At 41.0% G+C, this 11,959-nt stretch overlaps 1 protein-coding gene across 1 annotated transcript in view; it reads right to left on the reverse strand.

The window, feature by feature from the left end:
- The window catches only part of TM9SF3 (transmembrane 9 superfamily member 3), a 160,324-nt gene that overhangs the window by 66,972 nt on the left and 81,393 nt on the right, over positions 1 to 11,959 (reverse strand). Inside the window, exons 6-9 of the mRNA XM_019502487.1 lie at positions 11,388 to 11,519; positions 10,478 to 10,644; positions 6,448 to 6,542; positions 348 to 478 (exon numbers count right to left, since the gene is read on the reverse strand). Coding sequence (XP_019358032.1) covers positions 348 to 478; positions 6,448 to 6,542; positions 10,478 to 10,644; positions 11,388 to 11,519 — 525 coding nt within the window. The remainder of the gene's footprint in view (positions 1 to 347; positions 479 to 6,447; positions 6,543 to 10,477; positions 10,645 to 11,387; positions 11,520 to 11,959) is intronic.

Genomic DNA, 11,959 nt, shown 5'->3' on the forward strand with positions numbered 1-11,959 from the left:
TTAATGTGTTCTAACCTGCCCCTAACCCCCCTCCCCCGCCACTCCCATCTGTACTTAACCTAAATAGTTAGCTACTACAGCAAGCCAAGGATCCTTAATATAAATTGCAACTGTGAATTTTACATTTCAAGACAAGTGTTAATGTAAGAATGGCATTCTTTCAAACTATTACAACAGCCACAGATTTTCTACATTAACTATCAGAGAAACAGTACTTAAGATTCTCTGTATTTGAACATTATAGTCCACTTTGCAGTGAAACAGTACAGGCTATTGGCTTTCTTGATTTAGAGGGTAATTTTCCTAGGTTTGCTATGATATTTCAAGTCTCTATTAAAATCACTCACCATTGTTCCAAAGGGAATAGCTCTTGAAGCATGATAATAGATGGCAATGAAGTTAATGAAGAAGGCAGTGCCACATACCATGGCTGGGATAAGGAAAGCCCCAATGAACATTTGCTTTATCCATCTCCTTCCTGTAAGAAGAACACATTTCAACATTTTGGTAGAGGATAGAATACGATTCATTTTGGCTCTCTCAGTTTATATTTGCAACAAGCTCTACAGAAAGTATTTAGCTCCCCCCCCAAAAGAAGTGAAAGAAACTAGTACTTGCTAACAATCTACTCATAGACAAGAACAAGGCAACAGTTGTTCATGCCTAACAAAGAATCTGATTTCAAAAACACCATTCTATATGGTAATATGGAGATGGGAAGCAGAACAACAGCCTAAAATGGGAAACGGTGATATAGAAAACAACCTTTGCTTATTATGCAAGAAGTGTTTAGAAATGCAACTGATCAGTATTTATAACTAAAGTTATCTCCCTTGCATCTGTAGACATTTATACTGTTGTAAACTGTCAGTTCAAAGCACTAGTTAAATTTTACAAGAAGGACAACGCACAGTTTACGGCTTTAACAGCAATATTTCAACTAAGGTCAACTCAGAACCCATAAAATGCCACATAAGGCTGGACTAAAGACTTGAGCTTAGCTCCATGATAAAGTGATTTTCAGCATCACTCCTTTCCCTTTGTTGCTGTGATCACCTTCTGTCTGTATATGAGAAAGACAGATAGCAAACTCTTTGAGAAAGGGCTACTGGGTAAAATGTTCTGCATCTGCGTCAATGGATTTAAAGTTCCCCTTTCAAAAGTGGTCAAGTGGAAAGCGATCTGAGACTGACTTCAAGTGGAATTTCATGGGACAAACTCCGAAGTCATATCTGTAGAGGCCTACCTAATTTGCAGGGGCTGCCCCCCAATTTCTCAGGTAGAACGTGGGTCCATGCAGTGATTCTGAGGGTGAAGCACAGCAGAGCCCCCCCCACCCCTGATTGGCCAAAGAGCCCCAGTGCCCCTGCTTTTCACCACTGACTGGCTGCAGGGGACGCCTGTCATGTGGCCCTGCCGCTAGGCGCCGACTGGCTGGGAGGGCTCTCCATCATGCAGCCCTGCCCCTCACTATCAATTGGTGGAGAGAGGCAGGACCATATGACAGGCAGCCCTCACAGCCAATCAACAGCAAGGGATGGGAGCTGCAGCCATCTTGCCTGCTGCCTTTTGAGTGGGCAGACACCCTTCCCCGCCCTGCCAGGCTGTTGCAGCACAGTGAAGACTGAGGGCTCCCTCTAAGGAGACAGCATTTTCTTTTTTGTAAGTTTTTTTTCCCCCCTGTGGATTTTGCAGGCATTGCTTGGGTTTCACAGGCAATGTTGGGTTTTATGGAATCCACAAAATCATGAATTTGGTAGGTTCCTATATATCGATAACTGACAATATTACCATTGTTCTTCCTGTCTACTATTAAATTACCACATACATGTAAAATAAGTACTAATACATTTAAATAACTCTATACAATTTAATTCAGTACAATGGGCGCCTTCAAAAATAAATAAATAAATGAATGAAAAAGGATAAAACTAGGGGTGCACTGATAGAGATTTTGGTGGCTAATATCAATAGCTGACTTTTCAGGAGGCATATTGGCCGATCCTGATCCAATTTCCAATACCCATGCAGGCAGTGTGGAGAGCTGCCTCCAGCTTGTAAGTCTGGTGTGGTGGAAGGGGCTGGGGAGGCAGATCAACACCCCCCCACAGTGAGGGAGGCTGTGGGGTGGGGGCAGGGGCAAGCACTGCCCAGCCGGGGCGTGGTGGACACAGGATGGAAACGTGGCTCATCCGCAAGGCGCAGGGAGGGAGGGGGTAGCTCCCACCACTGCAAGCCCCTGGTCTGACAGCTCATCTGGCACTCACTTGCTCACGTGGCGGATCCTGCCACTGCTCCCGCCACTCGTCTGGGAGGGCACCGGGGGTGGGGAGCATGCACAGGCCATTTATTGGCCAAATGGCAGGCCCAATATAGCCGAATTCTGATACAGTAAATTTTCTTTATAATCGGTGCTGATCCGGTATCAGACTAATGTATCAGTGGCACCTCTAAATAAAACCAGTCAATATGAAAAAGATTTTCAAAACCTAGACAGATTGTTATGGAATTAGCAATCATCTCTAGCAATTACTGCTGTGCTTTGGAGTGCAAGAACTCAAAGAACATTTTTCAGGGACTTGAGCAAGACTTGTTTAAATACCTTATGCTTGCTTTCACTTGGTTGAACTTACTTGAAGTTTTATGGTCTCATATCTTATTTAAACATCTACAGAGTTTGGATGCATCCATACAGTTGATCGAATACAATACAGGAACAAAATCAGCAACAAAGACTATGAGAGAGATGGCAAAGATTTGGCAACCAGAGCCAATAAGTGATGAAAATGGCTTCAAGAATTGCATGCTGATTATCAATTGGCAACATGCGTGGATTTTAAACAGCAGCATTTTGGAGTTCATTTCCACAGTTTTTGTACTAACTTAACCAGATTGGTGATGGGGGAAAAAAATTACAGATAGGTACAACTACCTCATACGTGTCTTTATACTAATGTACTTGTTTCAATACCAGTAAAATATAGAATCAGTAAATTAGAGTTCAGAGAGATATCAGGAGATCATCTAGTCCAGCCCCTGCTCAGAGCAGAACCAGTGCCAACTAGATCATTCTAGCAAAGGCTTTGTCAAGCCAGGTATTAAAAGCACCCCCAAGGATGGAGATTCCACCACCTGTCTTGGTAACCTTTTCTAGTGCTCCACCATCCTCCTAGTGAGAAAGTTTTTCCTAATATCCAATTTAAAAGCTCCCTTGCTGCAGCTTGAGACCATTGCTCCTTGTTCTGTCATCTTCCATCACTGAGAACAGTCTAGCTCCATCCCCTTTGGAACCACCCTTCAGGTAATTAAAGGCTGCTATCAAATCCCCCCCCCCTCAATCTTCTCTTCTCCAGACTAAATCAGTCCAGTTCCCCAGCCCCTAAACCATTTTTGTTGCCCTCTGCTGGACTCTCTCCCACTTGTCCACATCCTTTCTATAGTGGGGGCCCAAAACTGGACATAATACTTCAGATGTGGCCTCACCAGTGCTGAATAGAGGGGAATAATTACTTCCCGCCATCTGCTGGCAACGCTCTTACTAATGCAACCTGTGTGCTGTTCTCAAGAAAGCTCATAAGCGCACACTTGTGACTCATATTCAGTTGTCTACTGTAACCCTAAGTCCTTTTCTGCAGAGCTGCTGCTTAGGCAGGTGGTCACAAGCCTGTAGTGGTACATAGAACTGTTCCATCCTAAGTGCAGGTCTTTGCACTTGTCCTTGTTGAACCTCATGAGATTTCTTTTGGCTTAATCTTCCAATTTCTCAAGGTCTCTCTGAATCCTAGCCCTACCCTCTAGTGCAGGGATTGTCAACCAGGGGTACACACACACCTGGGGGTACTTGGGAAGGTCCCAGGGGGTATGCAGCAGTGGCATGGAGCAGGGCCACCTGCACTGCTTTTGTTTTCAATTCACTTCTAGTTTTGTCACTGCGTGCCAATGGCAGTTTTACTTTTGCTACCACAGGTGCATGGGGGACCCCTCCCCCATTTGTAGACTGGCCACTGGGGACCCCACCTCCCCCACTTGGGAACTGGCTGCCAGGGGTACAATGACCAAAACAGGTTGAAATCCCCTACTCTATAATATCTACTACACCCCTAAGCTTGGTGTCATCTGCAAACTTACTTAGGGTGCAATCCATCCCATCTTTCAGATTATTAATGAAGATATTGAACAAAACCAGCCCCAGGACCGACCCTTGGGACACCTCCACTTGATACTGACTGCCAACTAGACATTGAGCCATTGATTACTACCTGTTGAGCTCGACAATCCAACCAGCTTTCTATACGACTTACAGTCCATTCATTCAACCAACCCACACTTCCTCAGCTTGTTTGCAAGAATGGTGTGGGAGACCATATCAAAAGCCTTGCTAAAGTCAAGGTATATTATGTCCACTGCTTTCCCCCCCATCCACAGAGCCAGTTATGTCATCACAGAAGAACATCAGGTTGGTCAGGCATGATTTGCCCTTGGTGAATCCATGCAGACTGTTTCTGATCACTTTCTTTTCCAAGTGCTCAAAAATGGATTCCCTGAGGACCTGCTCCATGATTTGAGCACAGACTAAGGTGAGACTGACTGGTCTGCAGATCCAGGGAACTACTCTTCTTCCATTTCTTCAAGATAGGCAAGTATAGTGCCTTTCTCCAATCATCTGGGATCTCCCCCAATTGCCACAGGTTTTCAAAGATAATGGCCAGTGGCTCTGCAATCACATCAGCCAACATCCTCAGCACCCTCAGGTACATTGCATCTGGCCCCATGGACTTGTGCACATCCAGCTTTTCTAAACAGTCCCTAACCTGTCCTTTCACCACTGAAGGCTGAAGATGGCTACTCACCTTTTCCCCAAACTCTGCTGCTCAGTGCAGTAGTCTGGGAGCTGACCTTGTCTGTGATGACTGAGGTAAAAAGGCAATGAATATCTCAGCCTTTTCCTCCTCATCTGTCACTAAGTTGCCTCCCCCATTCAGTAACGGACCCACACTTTCCCTGACCTTCCTCTTGTTGCTAACATACTTGTAGAAGCCCTACTCTTCACATCCCTTACTAGCTGCAACTCCAGTTGCATCTTGGCCTTCATGATTTCATGCCTGAGCAATATTCTCATACTTCTCCCTAGTCATCTGTCCAAGCTTCTACTTCTTGTAAGCTTCCTTTTCATGTTTAAGCTACCCAAAAAGTTCTGTGCTAAGCCTAGCTGGTCACCTGCCACATTTGCTCTTCTTCCTGCACATTGGGATGGTTTGATCCTGTACCCTCAGTAAGGTTTCTTTAAAAATACAACTGGCTCTCCCAGACTCCTTTCCCCCTCAAACTGGCCTCTCAGGGGATTTTGCCCACTGCTTTTCTGAAGTCCAGGGTCCATACTCTGCTACTCTCCTTTCTTTCTTTTGACAGCATCGTAAACTTGATCATCTCGTCAGTGGTGCCCAAGCTGCCATCCACTTCTACATCCCCCACTAATTCTTCCCTATTTGTAAGCAAAAATGACTTATCGATCTGTCAGTAAACAATTTTAGTTCAGTCAGCACAAAAACTTCAACAAGAATGGTTTAGACTTGACATTTTCAAGCTCTTAAAGAGCAATGAAGATGGGTGTTACAGAAACTAAGTGCTAATAAGTAACACTTGCTAAAAACATTTTTTCCAGTATTAAAGGTTTACTGAAGATGAGTTTTCTGAGAAAAAAAAGTAATTATTATTTTCATACTGCAGCACAGGGAAAGAGTGAAGCTTGTGGAAAAACAGAGGTACTCTAGTTTAGATCTCAGAAGCACTGGTACTGTTGCAGAATTAAGGTTGCAGAGAGCCTGCCCTACTTTATTTGGCTAATTTTATTGTGCTTTTATTGCCTACTGATATTCACTTTTGAATATGATGAAACATGCTGAAACAAACAAACAAGAAACATGCTGAATTAAACAACAGATGCTTTACTAAGATCCCATGAAAGTTACTCAGTCCAATGAACAGCCAAAGAAATGAATGCTGTGCACATCTACCAGCCCTTCCTTCGCTCTTTACAAACAGCCAACCTCAAGGTCCCTATGAAGAACGGCTATATATCAGGATATTGGATCAGGCAGCAAAGGCCACCTCTCTGGGGTTGGACACCTAGGCTATTTAACAGCACACAGTAATACCATACTGCTTTCAGAACAAAAGAAATTGAATCCATTTGATATAGAAAGACATATTAGACAGGCAGAATGTAATTACTGAGCTGCAATTTGGCCAGGAGATTGCTGTTTAACATCCCTGTGTTCCTTACTGATTTAAAAAACAATATTACTGATATTTTTGGCAATCTTCTGTTAGGAGAAACAGCCAACTCTGGAGCAGGGAATGACAACTTAACAGATTCAAATATAATCCATTAACTAACCTAGCCATAATCATTTAACATAGTTTTAATTAAAAACGTAGAAAAGTTACCTCCTTGTCTAGCATAAAGGCTTCCTCCAAAATATCCATTCACTGGAGATGTTGCAGCATAAACAAATATAGCTGTACTAAGCATTGATCCTCTCCTACAATAAGAAACAGGTATTTTAGCAAGGTAAATATAAATGCAAAAAACCCCCCAATGTATATTATAGCAAAAGATCCCAGTAAAACGAGCAAAAACTGTCAAAAAATAAAACTACAACTGTCAAAAAAATATGCAATTGCTACTTTTAGTGGCAGTAAGAGCAAAATTCAAGATGCAATGAAATTTGTCTTTAAAAGTTTAATATCTTTACTGAAGATGACACTTGTCTCCCACTGAAAGCTGCTGATCAACCTCATTTTACCAGGCTAGAAACTATTAAGTTACTGGTGCAGTATATTCCTGACATGCTTAATTTCCTTTTAAATGAAAGCAAAATATATAATTTTTACCCAAATTGTTGGTAGTCTTTTGTAGCTGTGCCCTATGCCATGAAAAAATGAATTATAACATATACATATACATTTAGCTATCATAAGACTACAACATATGGCTCCCTTAAGTTAACATATGCCATAATTTCAGATGAAAGAACTACTTTAGCTGTAATGTTTTTCAAACAAAAAGTCACTTTGTGATGGTTCTTCAGAATACTAAACAAATCACCTGCCCGCCATCTATTTGCATTCAGCAAATAATAAATAAAAGATCGCCTGAAAAGTTTGTCTTAGAGAAGACTGAAAACATCAGATATAGATATTACAAAATGTTGTACTGAAGCCTCCACATTGTCACCTTGAAGGCATCAAATTGAAGCTGAAAAGTTCAGTCATTTTTAAAAAGTTGTCGACTTACTAATATAGCAAATATAGAGCTTTATTTGCTGGGGACTTTTACTGGCCAATCAAGCTAATGTTAAACCACAAAAGGTGCCTCCCTCCCCACCAATTTATTTAATCAGGCTGTAGAGAAAGTGGACTCAGGGGTTGCTCATGAATAAAGCAGTGCTGTGCCACCCCTAATAAAACTGACCCTTCTTTGGCAGAATCAACAGCAGGATTTCAGCCAGTTGGCTGTATTAGATGAGTCTGTCATTCCATCTGATAAATTCTGGACTGCAGGCAGTTTGGCTTTTGATGGACAAACACTGGATGCTAAAACTCTAGCTAACTCTAATGCATGGTAGTTTCCTTCTGCAGCTGTGGCAGTGGATTGAACGGTTGCAATAAATGTAAATACATTAATAAATAAATGATGTATTAACTTTCATATTAGACATTAACTCTACTAAAATCCATCTGCCTATTAAAATTAAGTTTTCCATTTAGAAAGCTCCAGCCAACAAATGCACATATTTATGATACTTGTTCACATTAACCAATTTAAAAGCAGGCTGTAAAAAAAAAAAGGCAGGGGTAAATCCTGGCCTAATTTATGTTAGCATAAATCCAGAGGAGCTGCAATGCATTCAGTGAATGCTAGCTTGAAATGATGTTAGGAACATGCTTTTAGAATTATAGACAGTGAGGGTTGGAAGGGACTTCAGGAGGTCACATCTAGTCCAACCCCCTGCTCAAAACAGGACCAGCCCCAGCTACATCATTCCAGCCAGGGCTTTGTTGAGCTGGGAATTTAAAACACCTCCAAGGATGGAGATTCCACCACCTCTCTAGGTAACCTGTTCCAGTGCTATACCACCCCCCTAGTAAGAAAGCTTTTCCTAATATCCAACTTAAACCTCCCTTGCTGCAACTTGAGACCATTAGTTCTTGTTCTGTCATCTGTCACCACTAAGAACAGTCCAGCTCCAAACCTTTTAGACTCAGGGCACCCTGCATTCAGCTCAAGGCATCCCTTGAAAAATGCCAGTTCTTAATTTTCACTTTTTTTGACTACAGAAAAATACTAGGGAAATTATGTTGCAAAGAACTCATAAAAACTCCAACAGGTTAGAGTGTTTTGAACATTATGGATTCCTATTTGAAATCTCTGGATTTACCTTGCAATTCATGTTTGCACACCTAACAGTCCTAACATCGTGCAAATCTCCATGGTACCCTTGAAAGGCCTGCCAGGGTGCCACAGCACACTGATTGAGAATCACTCTGTTAGAATTTGTCACCTTTATACTTCAGTCGTATTTTTTTTCAAGTCCTAAACACATAAGCTTTCCTGTAATACAATCCATTGTTAATAAATTAACAGCAGGTATGACCAAATGCCAGCTAGACATCTTCCACAGAAAACTGTGGAGTATCCGGAGAGGTTTAGCCAGCTTTTTTATAGAACTGCACAACACTCATGCCAATTATTTTGTAAAAGTGATTGCCCATGGGCAAAGCATAATCAAAAGTACATTTTTTCAGCTTAGACTATTGTATTTTCTTCCTTCTAGCTGACTTCTCAACCAAAACTGGTGAAATGCTTACCTCCATTCTTAGAACTAGACTGATATCTCTGTACAAGTGGCACTTAAAAAAAACAAACAGATCTAGAGACCATGTAAACACCTCTGAAATCACCAGCTGTTTCTCCCAGATCTTTTACGAGATAACCCAAAACCAATACTAGCTGCACTGCAATGTGCAAATATTTCAAACATAATAGTAATGGTTCCTGCCCTAAACAATATAAATTCTAATAAACTGAGTCTGTCTGTGTAATTCCTTCTTCACTACTCTCATCAGGGGAACAATCAATAAAACCAACAAGAACACACCAGGATAATCGGCATGACCGTGTGGGGGTTTTAAAAATTATGTTTCAGTTTAAGTAAAAGGAGACAGCTAAACTCAGATGCAAGAGCTCTCTCTAGTGGCCTACCAAAAAAACTGCAAGTATTGTGTAAAATGCATGAAAGCCCAAGAGAGATTTTTAATTGCTATTTAATAAGCAAATATTTGTAAAGTTATTTGTCATTACTGTACCCAAAATGCAGTAACTGCTTTTCAAAACAGAGAAGGCCAGTGCATACCCAAGAACATACAGTCTAAAAACTGACAAAATGATGAAGGGGAGAGCGGAAGGGAAATACCATTCCCACAAGCAACATAATCAAAGCAATGGACAAGCCACAGGACTGACCGTTTAAATGGAGCTGATCTGGATTTCTATGTTTTGTCTAAGTAACTTGAGTTAGGATTACTTTAGTGCTCTATGTGCACTCCAAATTGCAGAATAAGCCTTGTGGGGTAGACTCTTTCCAGTACTTACTTATCTCCTTGACTTCAGACACTGGGAATAATTCCTATGGGAGTGAAAGTAACTTCTCAAAGTATATAAAGGAAGTAACTATTCCCCTCTATTCAGCACTGGTGAGGCCACATCTGGAGTACTATGTCCAGTTTTGGGGCCACCACTACAGAAAAGATGTGGACAAGCTGAAGAGAGTCTAGTGCAGGGCAACAAAAATGTAGGGGGCCCAGGCATATGACTTCTGAGGAGAGGCTGACGGAACTGGGCTTATTTAGTCTGTAGAACAGAAGACAGAGGGGATTTGATAGCAGCCTTTAACTACCTAAAAGGTGTTTCCAAGAGGGTGGAGCTAGACTGTTCTTAGTGGTGGAAGATGACAGAACAAGGAACAATGGTCTCAAGTTGCAGCAACAGAAGTTTAGGTTAAATATTAAGAGAATTTTCCCCTAGAAGGGTGGAAAAGCACTGGAACAGGTTACCTAGAGTGGTGGTGGGATCTCCATCCTTGGAGATTTTTAAGGCCTGGCTCAACAAAACCCTGGCTGGAATGATCTAGCTGGGGATAGTCCAGCTTTGAAGAAGGGGTTGGTTACACTAGATCATGAGCGACTGGTGCCTTAGTCAGGGGAGGCACGTACCTTCCCCAGCAACCAGTCAGCAACCAGCTAATCCCGCTGATTTATAGGAATATACTTTGAAGGACATAGCTGAAATGTAGCTGTAACTTGAAACAACACTTTTACTAATACTGTGTACAGATTAAGAGGTTCATTTTTACAACGTTCTATTCATTTAAGAACACTTAAATATATAAAAAAGGCATAGCATGACCATACTTACTCTGTGTACAAATCCTCTATCATTGCAACAACAATGACTATGAGAGAGACGGCAAAGATTTGGCAACCAGAGCCAATAAGTGATGAAAATATCAAAGGATGACTGGATGGTCTAAAAACATCTCCGTGGACCTGCTTCCATCCATATTCATCACCTAGGTCTCTGTCCTGCATGTAGAATAATAGCTTTGTTATAACTACCAAGTAATAGCAAATCAGAAAAAAATATTTCCAGGCACTAAGTAAATGTTTGCCCAAATATGATAGTTTAAAGCAATTCCAAGCAGTCCATAAATACACATAAAAAGTACAATACAAGTAGCTAGCTGAAGGCTAGATCTGACAAGTATTCAACTGCTTTGCTTGATAGCTCCAGAGGTTAAAGCCCAATTTATGAAGAGCAGGAAACACAAATCAGAACAATGCAAATTTTCTCCAAGAAACCCTGCCAGCATGCCTCAAATGTAAACTGAAAAGACCAAGTATAAGGTAAAGTCTTATATCCAGAAGCAAATGATAAGAACTTATATGAAATAGCAAACCCTTTTCATAAGCCACAGGTTGTATGAACTATGTGTAATCCAAAGATGAACCAGAAACAGAAGGCTGTCATCCCATCTCCAGCCCTCTACGCAACCTATCACAACAGCTTTCATTTCCCTTGCTTGTCCCTCAGCAGTCAGTAACTGAACATATTAAGGAAACTGCACAACCTGTATTCTTAAATTTGAAAAACGTATTCCAAACAGATTTCCTTTCCCACTTTCAAGACAAATCCATGCCAATTTTCTCCCTAAATTTTCCCTCAAATTTCTGTTTTTGTGAAGAGAAACAAAATCATTAAAAATCTCTCTAATGAAACGAACACAAATAAAACATATACATTCATAAAAGCTTACTACACATCTTACCATATCATCCATTTCTTCTTCTTTGCTATATCGAGCATAATCTTTGCGCAGCGTTCTCATTAATATCATGGACACTAAGCCCACCAGGAAGATGACCATCATGAAAGAATTGAAGATTGAAAACCAGTGAATCTACAGGGGGGGGTGGGGAAAAAAAAAAATCAGCTTTAAATACTGTACATATATTTCAACAAATGTATGTACAGTACAGTATTCATAGTATTCAGTATTAACTACTGGTTAAAAGAACAATGAATTACGTAAACATGTGAAAAGCCTACTGAATCTAGCCTGACAATTATTTATTTCTTGTAACTCTTTGACTTCTTTGGCAACACATACTGAGTACATCTAAATGTAGAATTAATGTGACTGAATAAAGTCCAACACAGTTTGAGCCAGAGCAAACTAATCTTGCTACCACCGTCTACACGTGCATTTAAGTGCAGTAGTTTACTCCACTGTCAGATAGTACCCATGTCTGACAGGACTATCAATGATGCTGCAGATTAGTCTACATCAGTGATCTCCAATCTTTTTATGGTAAAGATCACTTTTTGTAAGTAAAGAGC

Source organism: Gavialis gangeticus, unplaced genomic scaffold, assembly GCF_001723915.1.
Source record: "Gavialis gangeticus isolate Ggan-Ray unplaced genomic scaffold, GavGan_comp1, whole genome shotgun sequence".
Taxonomy (NCBI): domain Eukaryota; kingdom Metazoa; phylum Chordata; order Crocodylia; family Gavialidae; genus Gavialis; species Gavialis gangeticus.